The 19,031-nt window shown below is 49.5% G+C and overlaps 6 protein-coding genes across 6 annotated transcripts; 3 read left to right on the forward strand and 3 right to left on the reverse strand.

The window, feature by feature from the left end:
• Positions 1-817: 817 nt before the first annotated feature.
• On the forward strand, positions 818-1,955 carry BO79DRAFT_264509 (zinc finger MYND domain-containing protein; the record flags this gene model as incomplete). Its single annotated transcript, XM_025686800.1, has 4 exons — positions 818-1,171; positions 1,243-1,415; positions 1,763-1,787; positions 1,857-1,955. Coding segments are annotated over 4 exons (651 nt in total), but the record flags the coding sequence as incomplete, so codon positions are not given.
• Positions 1,956-2,024: 69 nt separating this feature from the next.
• Positions 2,025-4,374, forward strand: BO79DRAFT_208868 (methylisocitrate lyase ICL2). The gene is made up of 6 exons (XM_025682476.1): positions 2,025-2,503; positions 2,564-2,852; positions 2,902-3,314; positions 3,368-3,791; positions 3,842-4,095; positions 4,149-4,374. Exons 1-6 carry the CDS (start codon positions 2,083-2,085, stop codon positions 4,154-4,156), a joined length of 1,809 nt encoding a protein of 602 aa, XP_025540029.1. The 5' UTR covers positions 2,025-2,082; the 3' UTR covers positions 4,157-4,374.
• A 1,049-nt stretch (positions 4,375-5,423) lies between these two features.
• BO79DRAFT_237392 (uncharacterized protein) lies at positions 5,424-6,776 on the forward strand (the record flags this gene model as incomplete). The annotated part of the gene is made up of 1 exon (XM_025684690.1): positions 5,424-6,776. The coding sequence occupies one exon, from the start codon at positions 5,424-5,426 to the stop codon at positions 6,753-6,755; it is 1,332 nt and encodes a 443-aa protein (XP_025540030.1). The 3' UTR covers positions 6,756-6,776.
• Positions 6,777-8,451: 1,675 nt separating this feature from the next.
• Positions 8,452-9,940, reverse strand: BO79DRAFT_146617 (uncharacterized protein; the record flags this gene model as incomplete). Its single annotated transcript, XM_025678470.1, has 5 exons — positions 8,452-8,480; positions 8,540-8,834; positions 8,897-9,217; positions 9,284-9,778; positions 9,872-9,940. 5 exons carry the CDS (start codon positions 9,938-9,940, stop codon positions 8,452-8,454), a joined length of 1,209 nt encoding a protein of 402 aa, XP_025540031.1.
• A 2,235-nt stretch (positions 9,941-12,175) lies between these two features.
• Positions 12,176-14,905, reverse strand: BO79DRAFT_264521 (Rad21/Rec8 N terminal domain protein; the record flags this gene model as incomplete). The annotated part of the gene is made up of 7 exons (XM_025686802.1): positions 14,739-14,905; positions 14,614-14,650; positions 14,408-14,548; positions 14,209-14,328; positions 13,653-14,139; positions 13,025-13,594; positions 12,176-12,982 (listed from the first exon to the last, which is right to left on the reverse strand). Exons 1-7 carry the CDS (start codon positions 14,755-14,757, stop codon positions 12,176-12,178), a joined length of 2,181 nt encoding a protein of 726 aa, XP_025540032.1. The 5' UTR covers positions 14,758-14,905.
• Positions 14,906-15,931: 1,026 nt separating this feature from the next.
• On the reverse strand, positions 15,932-18,787 carry argEF (bifunctional acetylglutamate kinase/N-acetyl-gamma-glutamyl-phosphate reductase; the record flags this gene model as incomplete). The annotated part of the gene is made up of 3 exons (XM_025678456.1): positions 15,932-15,987; positions 16,054-16,294; positions 16,358-18,787. 3 exons carry the CDS (start codon positions 18,785-18,787, stop codon positions 15,932-15,934), a joined length of 2,727 nt encoding a protein of 908 aa, XP_025540033.1.
• Positions 18,788-19,031: the final 244 nt, after the last annotated feature.

Consider the following 19,031-nt stretch of genomic DNA (forward strand, 5'->3'; position numbering starts at 1 on the left):
CTATCTTTCAAGGAGGGCGATTTCGTCCCATCCCCTCTTTGCATTGTCATTTTCCTTGGAATTTTCGTTTTGTTGGATATGAAGCTCGGATTAGGTCGCGAGCTTTCTCTGATGATCAGCTGCCCACCTATCACTCACGAAATAGAGCTTCCCATGTGTGGAAAGTAGCGGCTATAGAGACGAATCTGGGTTACGAGACTCTCATCAGCATTATGGCAGCATACTATGCGTATCGGAGGATAGACGTGAGTGAAGGCCGTTAATATACTCCCTCTGTTGCGAGACTATTACTCGTTCTTCGGACGCACATAAAAAAATGTCAAGAGAACCATGTGTCAGTTGTGTTATCCTTTTCAAGGGTTACATGCTGGATCGTGTAATATATCGCTTCTATGGGAGTATCCTGGAACTCTCTATGATTGTCCGTGATTTTTACACTAGATGAGCCTTATCCACTTCACTTTCATCTTTGGGATAGTGACAAAAAGAAACAGTTTAACATTTTAACTGTGGCAAGCTACGACTTCTAGTAAGTATGATGTTTACACTGTCGACAGATGGTATACTAGTCAGGGTCGAGAAATCCGTCCTCAGGTATTGGTAATGTCTTCAGAAAAAAATATCATTCACTCGAAAAGCAACGCGTCGGGGTGGATCGAGCATGTTTACTATCGCGTCAAACCCCAACCTCGACTCTCCTCACAGACCAGGAAATCCTTCTCAGCATCTGTATGCTAGAAGGGCCATCTACTCATTTACCCCTTCTCTTCCTACCATCCTTGATCCACCTAACTAAATACCGGCCTACACACCGTCGCAACTTCCCACAAAGATGCCGCGTAGCTACGCCTCCCTCGCAGACCAAAGCGTATTTCCCTCCATTTCGGATCTTCCTGGAGACTATACCTGTCCTGAAACTGGCGGCGGTGTTTTCGGATGTCTACTCGTGGAGATCGTCAGTATCGAACGGATCACGCGACTTGTGCTGAGAACGTTCGATAGGGCCGACTCACCTGTCACTGTGGCCTTTTACACGGGTGATCGAGGCAGATCCATCGAGAATGATCCAAAATTGAAGCCCGGAAATACTATGGCTATCTTGTTTCCTAGGCGTCATCTCTTTCTCGATGGTACTGTGGGTGTTCGGCAGGAGCACTATGGATATTTCAAGGTATAGTTATGAGTGCACTGCAAAGTGATTTCAAGTGCACTACGTACTAACCGGTGACCTCAACCTACTAGTTTTTCCCTGGCAATATGAAAGTGCTCTTCCAGCTGAGCGACGAGATGAGGTGTTGGCCGGCGAGGTTTGCCACACACAAGAAGTGTCATGGCTGTGGGAAGAAGGATAAGCCTCTTTTGAGATGTGCAAAGTGTGGTGTGGTTACGTATTGTGATAAGGTGAGCAGTATAAGGTTTTCTTCATTTGGAGCGTTGACATAGGGCCCAGAGATGAATCCTTATGCTTATGTTCCATCGTTACAGGATTGCCAGAAAGCCGGATGGGAAGAGAAAGAACATAAGAAGATGTGCAAAATCATTGCAGATAGAGACTTTCGTACTCTGGTGACAATTACGGGCCGTACAGATCCTGTTGCCGAGATTTCTTTCCAAATGCTGAGGGATGCATATGAGAGAGGGCTTCGAGCATTGTGATCCTACTAGACATCTATGTGGCCATGGGCTGGGGTATGCCTCGATGTGATAATATTTGCTGCCATGCGGGTGATGTATGTCAGGTAGATAGAATAACGGCACGCAGCTATGATAATCAGACCCTGTACGAAGTGGTTGCGAGTCCATACTTCTATCCTATCTCGATCTTAGAATCCACCGAGAACGGAGTGCACGGATAGCTTAACCTCACCGTTATCCCAGCCACCTGTGGAGCCACACAAGGCGCCATGCCGACCGCGGATAAGCGGGGGGGATTGCCGCCCCCAGACCGAGGTTAGGCTGGTGATCGGCCGACCGAGAAACGGACCGTGTCCCCCAAACATCAGACACCCCATCCCTCCTCATTCCTCCCTTTCCCTTCAATGTCAGGCCGTTCGCTATCCGTTCTTGCTTGAGTTTTTGACGATGCTTCGATCAGTTCCTCGTCGAATTCCTCGACGTATCCCTTCTCTCACTTCGACTGCCGGCAGTCCATCTCGCCTTGCCTTGCGCTCGTTCACATGCGGTTATCCGCGGATGTCGGCACCAACGTTGCCCCCCGTTGAACCCCTCGTGTCATCCGCACTGCCGGGCGATTCATACCAACTTCTGTCGACGGCTGACAAGGCTGGTGCTGCTGAAGATGCCTTGTATGAGCAACAAATTAAAGATGTGGAAGCTTGGTGGGCGTCACCGCGGTTCGAGGGTATCAAGCGGCCTTATTCGGCCGCGGATGTCGTTTGCAAACGGGGCTCTTTGCAGCAGACCTATCCGAGCTCGTTGATGGCAAGGAAGCTTTTTAATTTGCTAAATGAGCGAGCAGCTGAGGGGAAGCCAGTTCACACCAGTATGTTATTAATTGGACCTTTTCCGATCTTGGCTTTTTGCATATGCTAACTCCCCGCAGTGGGTGCCATTGACCCTGTACAGATGACCCAGCAGGCGCCCAACCAGGAGGTTTTGTACATTTCTGGCTGGGCATGCTCCTCTCTGTTGACTACTACCAACGAGGTGTCTCCCGACTTTGGTGACTATCCTTACAATACCGTTCCAAACCAGGTCCAGCGCTTGTTCAAGGCCCAGCAGCTGCACGATCGGAAGCAATGGGATGCTAGACGGAAGCTCACGCCCGAACAACGGAAGGATACACCCTACGTTGACTACCTACGCCCAATTGTTGCAGACGGAGATACAGGGTATGTCCTATCATATAGGGTTTGAGGACTGATTGGCTGATGTATCTAGACACGGAGGGCTGTCCGCCGTGTTGAAGCTGGCTAAGCTTTTTGCAGAGAATGGCGCGGCAGCTGTTCATTTCGAGGACCAGCTTCATGGCGGTAAGAAATGCGGTCACTTGGCTGGCAAAGTCCTTGTGCCTATCGGAGACCACATCAACAGGCTTGTCGCTGCACGTTTCCAGTGGGATATGATGGGAACAGAGAACCTGGTTATTGCTCGTACGGACTCGGAGAGCGGTCGTTTGATCAGCAGTGCTATCGATGTGCGCGACCACGAGTTCCTCCTCGGTGTTACGGAGAATGTAGAACCTCTCGCAGAGACCTTGCAGGCCATGGAGCGAGAGGGAGCTGCTCCTTCTGAAATCGATGCGTACGAGATGGACTGGGTTAAGAGACACAAGCTTGTCACTTTTGATGAGGGTATGGGTCTTTGGTACCTCCGTTTGTGGCTTGACTAATCGCGATTTCTTTAGCTGTCGATGCACACCTTGAAGCAGAGGGTGCGCCTCAGTCCGCTCGCGACGCATACAAGAAGCGTGTCCAAGAGAACCCCGACCTTTCTATCTCTCGTCGTAGGGCACTGGCAGACGACTATTCCCAGACACCGGTGGTTTGGTCCTGCGACACCCCCCGCACCCGGGAAGGATTCTACCATTACCGTGCTGGGTTCGCGGCTGCCACCAAGCGGGCCAAGGAGTTCGCACCTTACTCGGATCTTCTTTGGGTCGAGACGGGTGATCCGGATGTTGCCAAGGCTGGTAAGCTGGCAGGTGACGTGCGCGCTGCGCACCCTGGCAAGAAGCTGGTTTACAACCTGAGCCCGTCATTTAACTGGATGGGTCAAGGCTTTGATGAAGCTTCTTTGAAGTCCTTCATCTGGGATCTAGCGCAACATGGGTACGTGAATGCTCATTGAACACGAAGTTGACAGTAGCTGACCAACATAGATTTGTTCTGCAATTGATCTCCCTTGCCGGATTGCACACCAACGCAACCATCACGACGGAACTCTCGCGCGCGTTCAAGGATGAAGGCATGCTCGCCTATGTCCGGATGGTCCAGGCCCGCGAGAAAGAACTGGGCGTGGATGTGCTGACCCACCAGAAATGGAGCGGTGCTCCGTACCTGGATGGCATTCTCGGAGCTATCCAAAGTGGCAGCAGCAGCAGTAAGAGTATGGGTGAGGGGAACACTGAGAAAGGTACGTTTCGACGATTCAGTGGCGTCAACACCATTTACTAACTGATTACATAGGCTTCTGAATGAGGCATGATAATATTGTAGATATTTGATGGTGACATTAGTCCTGAATGTAGTAATGTAGACAAGAATCAGCTTTGACCTATACTTAACCCACAGAAGTATACTGCCTACTGATTGTATCGGCTTATGCTCTCAGGTTGTATTTACGATACGCCCCGACGTCTCTGACCGAACGTCATTTGACTATGTGTCATGTCTTATGATTCAAGAAAGTAACAGAGCCGTTTCAGATCTGGTCACATCGTATCGAACTTGTGACAAAGCGTGTGTGTCGTTTTACATTAGTAAATTCGATCTGTAAAGCAGTTTAGTTGCGGATGAAACTGCCGGGCAGCGATACATCATATGCAGCCCTGCGGAAAGAACACGGGTTGGTTGTTAACCAATCGGTTACTCAGGACGAACTCCTGCGATCTAATAACTAGTAGTAAATAAAGTCTGTACCACTCGGAATGAGCGTAAGTAATACCAACACGTGCCAACACCTGTTCTTTTCCCTCTCCCAGGGTATTCTAGTATGGATGTGTCCATGGTTCGGTTAAGAAAGGCTTGTTTGCTACATTGATGTTATCAGCCCCACTGCGATCCGGGCTAGTCATTCCCTACCAATAAACAGTTCCTTGAAGAGCAGCAAGGGATTGCTGTAATTCCTCAGGGAAAGGAAGAAAAAAAATCCTGCGCCATCTTCAAGATGCTGTGCTGGCACAACAATGTGGAAAGAAACCGGAGAAATGCCCGCGGCGTTCTTTGGTATGTACGTTATGTCGCTTAGTTGGTAAGTTTTCCTTCCGGAGTGGATCATCTGGGAGAAACCGAACCGCTTAGCATAAAATACAGGGTCCTGGCAAAAAGTACGGGCATAAGGGCGGTATTAATCCGCGTAATAACTATCTGGCTGGAAACAACAGTAATCAATCAGTATAGATGCGGACCAGAAAAGTATACTGCGTATCAGAAACACCCGTTACCTCTCAGGGTAATTACCATTTCAAGGTACTTTCCCTTCTTTGGGATGGGTTTCTATACATCTTCTTGTTGTTGGGTTCGTTTGAACTGACTCGCTTCGCTCTCTTTTTTACTCTTTCTCCGTTTATCAATCCCTCTTCGCCCCCGTCCTCATCCTGAGCCCACCCCAGTTGGCTTAGCTTCAACCACTTCCGTCTGGTTCAACCTTCGCGCTAAAATGGGGTCCAGACAGAAGCAAAAAAAATCCTTACCCGCCTGATGCCGACTTGTTCATCTCCTTAATTTGCCTTGGCTGACAAGATGGATCGCCTTCCGGACGAGATCCTCCTTCTTATTGTTGACAATATCGTCTTGTTCAAACATAAATACCAGTTCCTCCTGGTTTGTCGCCGTTGGCGGTCCGTCCTCTTCAAGGCAGTCTACGACTATGTTTGGATTGAGGGATCTCAGATTCGCCCTCTTCTCCTGGCCATCCAGGAGAACCCCGCGATAGGATCTTCCATCAAATATTTCAGGTTGCATTGGTGGTCCTCCTATACAAGGAAGAAGCAGAATCACGATATCACTTCTGTTCTACCTTGGGTGAATCGGATCAGCCAATCAGAGGAAGAAACCAAAGAATGGGAGGAAGCTTTGGTAGAGGGCAATCAAGATGCATGGCTTGGCCTGCTACTCTTGACCATGGAGAACATGACCAGCTTGTTAATGCACTATACATGGGGAGTCAAATTTCTCAATCGAGTTCTCTCACGTGCCGCAATGCGCGAGAAGCCATTTGACACGATGCCAATTCTACAGCACTTGGAAGACGTCGGGATTGACTCCTCGGACGATAACAAAGCATGGTATCCCAATAACAAGTTTCTCCCTTTCTTCCACCTCCCGTCCGTGCGGTCTTTGAGCCTGGATTCCGTGGTTGAGTCAATGGTTACTCAAATTGATCACCCAGCTTTTAAGCCTGCTAAGGGGACCTCTCCAATTGTTGAGCTAGAATTTGGTGTAAACCCCAATGGCAGCAAAGGCATGGCGGACTTTATCACATCGTGTGCGAATCTCGAAAAATTTAAATACCAACACTCGAATCAGGTGATATGGGGAGAACGATATATGAATTTCCGTCCTCGGGCATTCTATTCTGCGCTTTGTACGCAAAAGCACAGCTTGCAGGTCCTTCATCTGAACGACCGAGGGGAGACGATGCAATCCGGATTTGACGAGGATGTGGAAGATGGTGATCCGCCTCCAATCGACTGGTTTGGGTCAATGGCGGATTTCACTAAGCTATGGGATCTCCGGATTCCCGTCGCCACCCTGCTTAATTTCCACTTGAGTGATGACCGACCAAAACTATCGTCGCTTAAAGAGATCTTGCCGCCTAGTTTGAAATGCCTTCGTATGACACATTTCGAATCCTCTCAAACGGATCAAGTCATGTCCAATCTGTTGGAGGTGGTGGCTTGTCGGAGGGAGATGTTTCCCTATCTTGAGGAAGTGGAAATTCAGACGTATTCGAGGAATCTTCATGCAAGCTCATCTGCCAAAGAGGCCTTTACGCCGCTGGTTCAAGCTGGTGGAGATGCGGGAGTCGATATACTTGTGTTTCCTTCTTATTACAGACGGAGAAGAGGATAACCTTCATAACTAACTGTTGATTCTATGCTACAATGTTAAATATACCTCAACAGGCTATATCATCATACTACTCCTTAATTTACGAAATATCAGTGCCTACGACGAGGGGACTTTCGCTATTTTTGTCTCCAATCTGTTACTATTTAAATCATTTACACAGCCAATATCCAGACAGCAAGAGCAGAAACAATACATCATAACCCAATGATTGCCGCCTAACATTACCATCATTGTCACTCCATATCCCCCAAGCGTCCAACATAACATACACATTCCAAATCCATCTTCACCATGTTATCCATACCTCATAGCAATATTACCACCGCCATTAAGCTTAATGATCCCTCATCACCCTCCTCCTCTTCACAACCCTTTCCCATACCATCCTTACTTACTACCTTATCAATATTCAACCTATAGATCGACCCAATCTCACAATAAATACTTACTTGCACTACAGGATGAATGCATCAGGGATAAGAACTCCTTGTGGTTGGTAAATATCATGAATGGTGCTTAGATACAGGTCGATAGTGCTAGCTATAATACCATAGTAACAAGTGTATATCTTGCCAGGTTATTTAATAATTACTACGTTCTAATTGGTGGTTTTAGTTCCATAAGTATAACATCAATACTAAGTATGGTTTGGTTGGTTATGATACCCCTCACCTGGGGTAGGCTAGGCTTGGCTTGGCTCGGTAAAGTAAAGTAAGTAAACTAAGTAATCTATCTTTTTCTTCAGATACTATACTTCATTGATACTTGCTGGTAAAAAACTGGTCTATACAAACCATATCACGTATTATATCGAGGATTTGCCGGACATGTACTATTGCTTTGTAGCTAATTTTGAGGGGGGTTTGGGAATAATACTACAGTAGGCCAGGCTAGCATCATTGGGGACGCATATACCTACCTCCCAACTACACTTCGTGGTTTCAACATCGATTGATCTTTATCCTGTAGGGGTTTTTTATGGTCTCATTAGGTAGTTGGTAGCTAGCTGTTTTACTGCTAATTACGTACTAGATCTATCAGGTATCAAAACTGGCAATTCAATATCCATTCTGGAAAATAAGATAGAGGTACAAGATGCGAGCGTGTATACTCAACGCTTTGGCTCAACGTAATTAGGGTTGTGATGAGGGGGAGTGTGGGTGTCGAATGTACTCGACAGGTAGAATGATAAGGAAAAGAAACAAACCGGGGTTTTGAAGGAGAAACTTCATGATGACAATCTTGCTTCCTAGGAGATGTAAATAGTAAAAAGAAACACGGAGGAAATGAAAGTCAAACGGATACCAGTTACAAAAGTGGACAGCTCAAAGTGGAAATGGGATAAAAGAAAAAAGGAAGAGGTAGAAGAAACCCAAAGACAAGTCATAATAGGACATTCGAAGGAGAACTTTCCTCGAACGAACGCATCAAGCGGACTCGTGAAGGTAAATGGAAGTAATGGCAGGTAGGTAGGTAGGTAGGCAGGCATTCCCCCAAGAAATGGGTAGGGTAAACCCACGCGGATGGATCGAAGAGATAAATACACAAGCCACACTTCAGAAGAGAGGATCAAAGCCCAATCAAAAGGTGGAAAGGAAGGAGAAAAAAAATCAACCAAGACAACGATTTTCCCCCATGAAATCAACAATTGCTACTCGCTTAATAACGGACAAAACAGCTGCAATATCGTGGCAGATTAGTTGACGCGGAATGCATCAAAGATGACTGCAGAGGTATTAGTAAAGTGAATCAAGCCCGGGTGATGGGATGGGGTCAGCACTGACCTTCGTGGCCCCTGCGGCAGCCACTTCCAATCCACATCAGAGTGTTCAAAAACGCGTAACGTTCGTCTCCAGTTTCCATGTTCAAGTTGATGCGGTATTTGTATGTATTGGGGTTGATGCTATCCGCCATACCCGGGTCGTTGACCTTGTCCAGAATATCCTTGGCTCCGGTCAACCAGCCGTTGGTCTTCACGACAATGTATGCGGGGGGATCGTCGGCGGTCTGGAGCATGTAGCTCGCTCGGAGATGTGTAGAAGATTCCTTGGTGACGACCTGCGAGTCTTGTCCGCCAGGCTATATGCACGGTGAGCATGTTGCTAATTATAGCAAGCAACCAATTGCGCGTCACGACTTACCAGAACGACACCCTTACCCCATCGACCAGCCCACTGACCACCGACGAATGTTACCCAATCACGTTGACCCCAAATACTCTCACCTACCGACACCTTCGGGTTCATCTTAATGCTCATGCGGAAGTCCAGCTCCAGGGTAGGCGCGGGGATCTGCAGGGAACGCGCCACGTCGCCTTCGGGGAAGGTATGAAGAAGGTTGTTTGCGGGGATCGAATCTTTCATGACACTGAGGTAGGTGGGGCATTCCAACAGGTGCTGACGTTGACGGCTGGTATTCTTTGCGCGGACCTGCTGGCAATAGATGCATTGAACGGACAGACACTGGTGGGGGTCTCCTGTCAGACATAGGGTTCTATCGGGCAACACGCGGGCCATGTCCTCGCTCACCTTGTCTTCTTCTTTGGCACGGAACTCCACGAACGCGGCATGAACGTCATCGAGGGGCGGGGCAGGAAGGTTCGAGGTCGAGTTCTTAGGCTTCGCTTTGGGAGTGGCACGAGCTGCCTGCTGGGTAGCAGAGACGGTGGAGGCGGTTCCGGCCGGGCCTGATGTCGGGAGAGAGGCGCGACTCTGCATGTTCTGCAATGGCGTCTGCATCGGGGTAGCATGAGGATTGACACCGTTGGACATCATGGGACCGTTGGGAGTCGCGAGAGCACCGGGCCCAGGAGCAGCACCCGGCGCGGTGGCCGCAGCACCATTGGGGGTGGGAGGGTATCCATTGGCAGCGGCGATGCCATTCGGGGCAGAGGGGGCGGACTGGGACTGGGCCTGGGGGTTGGTGTGGCCGCGGAGACCGGGACACTCGAGCAGGTGCTGCTTCTGGCGTGAGGTGTTCTTTGCGCGAATCTGCTGGCAGTAGATACACTGGACGGAAAGACACTGTGGAAAGCAAACAAGCCAGGTTCGTCATGTCAGTGACGCTGGTGTTGGGCGGCGGGTTGAAATATTACGGGAAATACAGGAGTCACGCACCTTATCGTCTTCCTTGGCGCGGAACTCGACGAACGCCGCGTGAACTTCCTGGTCGACGGTCCGACCCATGTTCACGACGAAAGGGTTGAAGAAATCGATGGTGGATGGATTGGCCGGAGAAAATCGACTAGAAAAAGAGATGAGAAGGGCCACTGCAGGGGATGGAGATGGGGGTTTGGTTGGACGTTTCGTGGGGAAAGCAAAAGATGAGGAACGAGGCAGCGAGGACTCGGGGGAGCGAGAGTGAAAAGGAAGAGAGAGTGTTTGACCGGGCCTGGGAAGGAAACAAGACGAGACAAAACGGGGACAAGACAAGACCGAGACGGTGGCGGTTAAGTTACGCGAGCCCGTCAGGACGAGACCTTACCATATGCGTAATTTTGATCCCGAGGGGGTCCGTCCGTCCACAAGAAAACCAGCATACCGAGAGATTAATATTACTGGTTTTGCTCAACTTACTGTACACTAACCAACGACTAATTATAATACTATCTAGATACATTGATAGCTTGATCATTTTCTTCACCTCTTCTGATCTTCTTCTTCCATTCATCCCTGATTATCTTTCTCTTCTTTGTTCCCTTTTTGAACAAAGTCCAACTCCGGCCTTGGGTGCCTCACCCAAAGTCAAATTCTGTCACGCGGCAGGCTGACCAAAGCCCGACCACGTTCCCCAAATAAGCGGAGGCTTGACAAGGCCCTATCAGCGTAGACCATTCAATGCATCGGAGCAGGGAATACAAATAAATTGAGCAAAGCTGCAGCTAAAGGAGTCGATCATTCTTGAGAGATTATTTCACAGCATTTGTAGATTTCTACTTAGATCTGTATAATATCTAGATTGCGTACCCTAAATACCTGACAACTAGATATAGTTAGTATCCAAACTACGATGGTACTGGTATCGCCGTAAGGGTATGGAACGATCGGCACATTTACAAGTTTCGATATACCGCGTCTCACAAGGCCACCACTTAAACGGCCGGACCGCGCGGATACTAAAAGAAGTAAACTTGCTGTGTTGTTCTATCTATCTATCTATGCCCCGTTCGTATTCGTTCAACCCATGACTGATAAATTCAACATTTTTCTTTTTGCAAACCTGAGACATAAACGAGGGGTCTTGAATCTAAATCATCATCAAAAATGGAACATACTAATTAATCATTTCACTGCGATCGCAACTTCTTGTGACAACACACAGTAAGTACGTAGTATGCTGTGTAAGGAAACGCAAGAACGCAGCGCGGCACAGCCACCGCCAACCTCGCGTGTCTTGCCGTGTCTTGGAGGAGGAACCGAACTCCCTGCCCCCTGAACATCATAATCATATCTTGAAGGAATGTATGCTTCAATTGTGCGATGTGCGATGTTGAAGATGCAATACATATATAGTCTGATATAATACTATGCTGGTTAAACGCCGTCATGTATTAATCTGTATACTATTTTTGTTTAGGTGTCACCGGCATCCATCCATAAATGGAAGCGTTTGTACGTATTACTTATTATTACTAAACTTTAGTACTACGTACTCTCGTATAACATACTGGTATGGATCTAATCAAGACCGTTTATTTGTTTTTACACCCGGGGAAAAATGACGACTTAATTTCAAATAAAACTGCTTTCTGGCTTGCAATATTACTACTACTTCTTGTCCACTTATGGTGTTGGACCAGAACCACTGCAGACTGTCCTGGCCTGGCCTGATCTGATCTTTCCTCTTGATGATGATGAGATCACCGGCCCACTGATCTTCAGAGGCCAATCGCGAGCTCTTCTCGACGCCTTGTACTTACTGCGTCGCTTCGTTTTGTAGTTAGTTAGTTCGTATGTTGTTTGCTTGGGGTTGAGGGGCTCACTCTTTGTTTCAGATGTATGTCTGCTGCTCTTATGTCCGGACGTCATCGATAGGGTTTTCTCTACCTTGATTTGTCAATGCGTACTTGAGTCTGTTGTGCAAGGTTTATTTTCCTGGCGCAAACGATGTGGGCTTGGGGATCTCGTACTGATAACTTGGTGGTGGTCATGATGCTGATTTAGTGGTATGAGGCTTCGGAAAGTTTGGTTTAAAACTGTATTTGAGAGGCTTGGGGTTTCAGACATGGTATGAACAGTAAGTTTGATAGATCAGCTATTTAGGCGTTTTGTGATGGAGACTTGTACTTTACATGATGTAAATAAGGAAATTGATAGAATAGAATGACACGTGCATGTCTCTACTCAAAACAGCCAGGAGTAGGAAAATGAGTACTCAATACAGACGGGGGATTCTGCAGCTACAGGTCTGACAACGGACGATCAATGGTGTGCTGCAGTGGCCTCCGACAATCCGGGTATGCATATGTGAATTTCTCCGTAGTTATATCGCACGCCATATTCTTCAGTGCTTTGGTCTTCGTAGGCTTCTTGGTGTACCGAAAGTATACCTCTAGTTGCAAGAGTAAGCACATGCATGAGGCCTTGAGTAGCCACGATGTGAGAGGTCTTCTGCGGAGGGAGGAGTGTGGAGAATGTTATTGATTTTATTTCCCCGGATGGACCATTCGAATCATAAATTTCCTCTTCGTTTGCAGGTGTCGTGGTCATGAATATGCTTTCCAAGTACTTGAGGAAGTTCAAACTCTCTTGATCAAGTGTTGACTTTTGTGATTCATCATTGAGCACTTGCAGGCCTTGAACAACAGAGTGCGTTTCATGACCTGCTCCCATGATATGTTCCTCAAAGACTCCGCCATGCTCTGTCGCAAGCTCAGTGTGTAGATACTGAGAGATGTCAAAGTCGTCAAGGTTGTCCAGCTCACCCAATTCGTTGCCGGGAATGGAGAGGACATTGAGCGCTTCAGCATCGAAAGGAAACCCACGACCAGCAAGAGGACTTGCGCTAGTGAGACGACTGCGGGCTCTTCCAAATCCGGTATCAGAGATGCCGTGCGATGAAAAGTCACTGGCGCTGCCAAAACCGCGAAAGATATTTGCAGCAGACGAGCCCTGCCGAGAGCTTTGGACAGATGCTGTGATGTTCCATGGCATTTGAATAGAGTGGTCATCGCGAAGAGAGGGAGGTGCATTGCGACCAATTTCGACGTCCTGCGTATGATAGCTCAGCTTTGGCCGGGTAAACATAAGAGCACGTCGACATATACATACCTCGTTCCATAACCTGTCGTCGTGACGTCCGATCTGGTCTTCATCCTCCACCCTTGGGCGGACACGGCGTGTATCGAGATCGGGATCCCCGCCTTCAATCGAGGGATGAACACGCTTGCGTACTCGACCATTTGGCTCATCAAGGAGCTTTTTATACAGCTGCTTGCCCGAGAAAGAATGCAATGGGTGCGTGACTTGAGACAACCCCACGCCCACACCGACAGAACCAATGCCTTGACCGAAGACCCAGAAGGCAGCCCTCTTTTTCGCCAAGGTTGGAAGCTTGTTTCTCTGTTTCTGCTTCGAGGCTGCTGCCATGTTCTGCACATAGTTACTATTCAACTGGGCCATTTCAGTGTTTCGCAGTGCGATTTGGTCATCTAAACCAATGAGCTTGGGACCTCTTCTCTTTTGCTGCAATGCCATATTCGACTCCACAGTATCTTCATCGTCCACTGCCTGGTCAAAGATAGAGGCGCGGTGCTGTGTGGTCTTGTGTATGTCAACGCTTTCGGTTTTTGGCTTTAGATCTGGTAGTTCTATCTTGGGTCCTTCGTCAAGTAAAGCCGACTATTTCATAATTTTGTCAGGCAATTGAAATATTTAATGAGAGATTAATGAAGCGTACCTGATCTTCCATGACAAAATTCTCTGTCACATCAACCTCCATGGCATCTGCAGCTCTTTCTTCCATGGCGGACATAGTCCCTTGCAATCTTGTCTCGGGCTGAACTGATCCAGTAAGCTCTATGATATTTCCATCTTCGTCAAATTCAAAGTCAGGTTGCAGGATCACTCCGGATTCTTCACCAAGCTGGAGGGGCTCGATGCCGCCAAAGTCGATGCCTATACCTCCATACCGGCTCACACTGGTACCTGCGCTGAAGCCATCTATATCCCCCATTGATCTATTGGAAGACAAATCGAGTTTTAGACTATCAGTCTGGGAGAGAGCAGATTGGCTAAGATCAGGGGTCTGAGGCCACATCCGACTCGGTTGTTGACTCAGGTCTAGGTCAATCGACAGATTCAAGCTTGAAAAATCTAGTCCCAAGCCAGGAAGGTTATTTTCAGGAAGGAAACTCGGATCGTAGGGTAGAATGAGCTGATCTGGTCTGTGAGAAGGGTAAGCAGTGAGACACTGTCGCAATGTCCGCAAGTCTTGAGACACCAGGAGTACAAACCTAGCCTTCCCTGCCATAGGGTCAAGGCCACCCCCCGGTAGAACCTTCAGCAGAGCTCTCATCCTGTCATGCATGGCTTGAACATCGGTGAGGGTGTATCCACACTGTTGGCTGTATACCCTTGACACCCCATATCTAGAGTAGTATGATGCGATAAGTAAAGTAGTCCTCGGACCAGTTTGCAAATAGCTGATCTTACAGTAGATTCCCCTGAAGCCTCAAAGCCATCGGCGCCACCGGGTCCATTATGACACCACACGTCTTGGGGACATCCACATCCAGTATAGCCTTCTTGTTCAACTTTCTAGTGACGGATTTCGAGCCCAGGGTGGCAACAAGCCTATACAAATTGAAATATCAGTATAATAGAGCAGACAGGTCTCAGGAGGGAACGCGACAACTCACCAGACCGTAGCAACTCCATGTTCAGGAGAAGTAAGAACTATCCGGAGAAGTGCATCAGTAGTTATTCGACAACAGCATTCGCAAAGCTCCAGGTTCAGGTTAATTCCATATCTAATTCCACTTACTCTCATGGCTATAGAACATTTCGACCTCGCGCCCTTATGCGCCTTAAGGAACGGTCCTTGACGCGTCCCTCAGGCTGATGCTCAATCTATGAACCACCGCAAGCGATATTAGTTGCGTGAGTCGTTCCAGCAGCTGTATGTATCGTAGGACCGCGCCGCGATCTTATTGGCAGGCGGTGGTTCGGGTGAAGAAAGGGACGTGGTATATCTTTGAAAGGGATTGACCAGCTAATCTAGATCGCGTTGGAATGCCCTGCACCGGGAAAGGTAGTCTCAGCTTCTGGCTCCCACTGTATAGGCTGGTTACCTGGGCCAGCTGTCTTCCGGTGGAGTGGAGAGTATGAGAGCCAGCCGCTGCTCGAGCAAGAGCGCGCAGGATAATGGTAAGACGGATGAGGGTGGTTCGACGTGACCAGCAAGATAGGTATAGGGTGGGGCTTATCTGATGAGACAAAGTGATCAAATACTAGCAAAGGTAACTGAGAGGGAGAGTCGGAGTGTGAGGGATGTTGGTGGAGCTGGAAGGCGATGGGACAAGAGTGGGAATTAAAGTAGTGAGGAATCAACATCGGAGCATGGCAGTCAATTCAAATATCGCTCACTACAACAGGACGGGAATTATTCAGTTACACTGCCAAGATAATTATCAGATGATATCGAACTGCATGAGCACATCAATAGACTAGGTTTATCTTTGTGGAATGAACGCCGCGTTCGAGGCAAACGGTTGATCGCATCGAAAAGTGTGAGCATTTTCTGTCCCCTTTCTATATTGCTACACTAAATCAGTATCAAGAAACATCATCGAACCCACAGACATTATACAGGGAAGGTGCTTTTCGGTGCCCATTAAGACAACACAATCATGGCAATACAGAATAACGACCGAAGAAGCCAGGGGTCTATAGAGGACGAAAAAAAACCGAGAATCAAGAGAAAAAGTGAAAGAAAATCAAGTTGACTATGGAAAATGAAGGAAGAGGTAAATGCTGCTACAATTATCTCCAACCCATAGCAACCCAGAAAGATGCACGTGGGGTATGAGACACGCAAGAAAGATCAAACCAGAACTTTAAAACACGAAGGACATTTTCTCGATTCCAAAAAAATAAGCCCCCGTATGGGAGGGGGTTCTATACCTACCCCCGGACCAGATCATAGTACATGAGGTGTATCTAACATATAGGAGACACCTAGTCAAGAGGGATGCCCTGGTATTCGCCGTAGCCAAGGGCAAGGTTCATGTTCTCTGTAGCGAGCATTAGCTTCATGTCTATCCATGTGAGTTCACGAACTGTTGAGCTGGAGAACTTACGCAGGCACTGGGTGGCAGCACCCTTGAGCAGGTTGTCAATGGTAGCACACACGACGACCCGCTTGCCGCTGGAGTGGACAGCAAAGCCACCAACCTCAACGCCGTGGCGGCCAGCAATGTCCTTGACGGAAGGAGGCTCGCCAACGATCTTCACGAGCTTCTCACCAGCATAACGATCCTGGTAGATGTTGCGGATGTCGCGGGAGCTCATCTCCTCCTTCAAGGGGATGCTGATAGTGTGCTGTATAGAAGTCAGCCTCGACTCAATGTGGTATCAAACAGCATAAAAACGAGGGTAACATACGTGAATGCCCTGGAACCAGACAGCAACGTGAGGGATGAACGCAATGCTGGTACCGAGCTGCGCGCTGATCTCCTTCTCGTGAATGTGATCAGTCAAGCTGTAGGGGATGATGTTGTTGGTGAGGTTGTCCACATCGTTCTTGGGGCTGGGCTTGGTGCCAGCTCCGGAGTAGCCGGAAACACCGAAAACAGTGGGCTGGCCACCAAGGAAGGGCACAAGGGGAGCAATTCCAATCTGAGCGGCAGTAGCGTAGCATCCAGGGTTGGCGATACGGGTAGCCTGGGCAATCTTGGAACGGCTGACCAACTCAGGCAGACCGTAGGTCCAGTTGCTGTCGAAGCGGTAGTCGGCACTCAGGTCAACGATGACGTTGCCCTTCTCGGCACCCTGGTCCACGGCATCAACAAACGGCTTGCAAACGCCGTTGGGCAGAGCCATGACCCAGCAGTCGACGTCTCCGTTGGAGGACATGCGCTTAACATCCTCGGGGCTGAGGTTCTCGTAGATGATCTCACGCTTGTCGTAACCCTGCAGCTTCTTGCCAACCAGCTCGCGAGAAGAGACGTGACGCAGATCCATGTGAGGGTGGGCGTTGAGCAGGCTGATCAGAGCCTGGCCGGTGTAACCACGGGCTCCGATAAGAGCAACCTTGGCGGGGCGGGTGTTGGACATGTTCTTCTCTCCCAACGGGGGGTTAGGGTTCGTCGTGGCGTAGGTTCTGACGGTCTGCACAGGAACCATCGGACGAGCGGAACGAGCGGCGCGCAGAGCATTGCTGGTAGAGGAGAAGGCACGCTTCTGCTCAGCAGAAGCACCGCTAGCACCAAAACCCTTGCCAATGTGAGTGGCGGCCTGGGCGGCGCGGTGCAGCCTCGACTCGAGGTTGATGTCTCCAAACATCTGGCGACCGTGCTGGTTGAACTCCTGCACCAGCTGCTTGACCTCCTCACCGCTCTCGACACCGTACCAGAAGAGAACCTCTCCCTCACGGCTGAGGCTGCCATCGGCCTTGTCGAAGAACCAGGTCAGGTTCTCATCATCCTCCTTGACGGTCCAGACAAGCTTGGGGTAGTCCTTCTTGATGGAAGCAAAGACGTTGTCGGCAACGTTGGTCAACCAGCCGGACTTGGTGATGGTGAAGGTAGCCAAGTGAGCCAGGGAAGAAGTAGCGTCCTTCTGAGGGGGCAGAACAACGGCCAGGGCCTCCATAGGCTCATCATAGTAGACCTTGAAGTCACGCTCCTTCAAGCCCTCGACGTAACGGTCAACCGTGGCGCGGGCATCCAGGCCCTCGCGGTCACGAACCAGGACCTCCTTGAGCTTCTCGAGATCCTCGAACTCAGAGAGAGAAGTCTTAACGTGGACCTTGTTTCCACGGCGGATGAGCGTACCGGCTCCAGAGTCGGTGAAGAGTTCCTTCTGCAGATCAGCAGGGTGGATGATGGCCACACTGGAGGTACGAGGAAGATCGCTGAGCAGGTCCTTCATCTCCTTGATCTTCAGGCGGGTACCGTGACGGACCCACCACTGAGTCATCAGGTGGTCGTACTCCTCGTCGAGGTTGATCACAGAGATCTTCTCACCGGTGTCGCCGTTGAACAAGCCACCCTTCTCGGCAAGGTAGACAATCTTGAGCGGCTGGAGCGCACGCGCCAACTCACCGGCAGCCACATCAGCGTTGACGTTGAGAACCTGGCCATCGGGAGTCTCAGCCATAGACGTAAGAATGGGAAGGCAGCCAGCCTCAATGGCAGACTCAATTGGCTTCTTGTTCACGCCATTGATCTTGCCAACCAGGTTGTACTTGTCCTTGTCCAGGTAATCAGCGGTGAAGACACCCGCGTTGAGAGGGCGCGCCCGGACACCCATGCGCTCCAACTCCTCAATCAACTTCAGGTTCTCCTCCAGGAACAGCTTCCGGGCCAGAGCCAATGTCTTCCCATCGGTGACTCGGATTCCATCTTCGAACTGAGGCTCGACACCGGCGTCCTCCAGCATACGGTTAAGCTGGGGTCCAGCACCGTGGACGACGATCGGGTACAGGCCGACATGGTTCAGGAACGCAAGGGCGGAGGAAAGAGTCTGAAGATGTTCGGTGATGATGGCACCGCCGACCTTGATGACAGCGAACTGCTGGGAGGAAACGGAGGTGAAGTGAGAGAGATACTGCTGCACCTCGCGCTTGGAACCGATGTTGCTCAGCAGCTGGACAACGGTCGAGCGGGTGGAGGAAAGCTGGGGGTCAGTAGCACGGGAGTAGTGACGACTCTGCAACAGGGGAACCGCAGAGGCCTTCAGGGATTGACGAGCAGAGGCGCCGCCCAGTCTGGCAGAAGAAACAGCATGCTGTGCGGAGACGGCGCGGAGGGGCTTGCTGGAGGAAGCTCTCCGCACGGCGGTGCGAAGGGAGAACATATTGCCAGCCAGCATGCGGCAGCTGCTGAGGCCTATATCGGACAGGAAGGTCGGAGGGAGGGAGACCTGGAAGGGGAGACGGGGTGGGAGTCAGAGAGAGTTAAGTAGAAGTAGAGTAGAAGTGGTAATGGAGGTTGAGAGGAGAAGGTGACGAAGAGGGAAAAAAGGTTGTGCGGAGGTGGTAGTAGTGCGGGTTCATCAGGGAATTTGCCGCAACCCCCCAAAGAGTTTGATCGTCCAGATAGAGATTATCGGCCAC

The sequence above is a fragment of the Aspergillus costaricaensis genome (genome assembly GCF_003184835.1).
Source record: "Aspergillus costaricaensis CBS 115574 unplaced genomic scaffold BO79scaffold_14, whole genome shotgun sequence".
In the NCBI taxonomy this organism is placed as follows: domain Eukaryota; kingdom Fungi; phylum Ascomycota; class Eurotiomycetes; order Eurotiales; family Aspergillaceae; genus Aspergillus; species Aspergillus costaricensis.

Coding starts and splice junctions, on each gene's coding strand:
- BO79DRAFT_208868 (XM_025682476.1), top strand. CDS start 2,083: ATGCTTCGATCAGTTCCTCGTCGAATTCCTCGACGTATCCCTTCTCTC. Junction 2,504..2,563: donor GGGGAAGCCAGTTCACACCA/GTATGTTATTAA, acceptor AACTCCCCGCAG/TGGGTGCCATTGACCCTGTA. Junction 3,315..3,367: donor GCTTGTCACTTTTGATGAGG/GTATGGGTCTTT, acceptor CGATTTCTTTAG/CTGTCGATGCACACCTTGAA.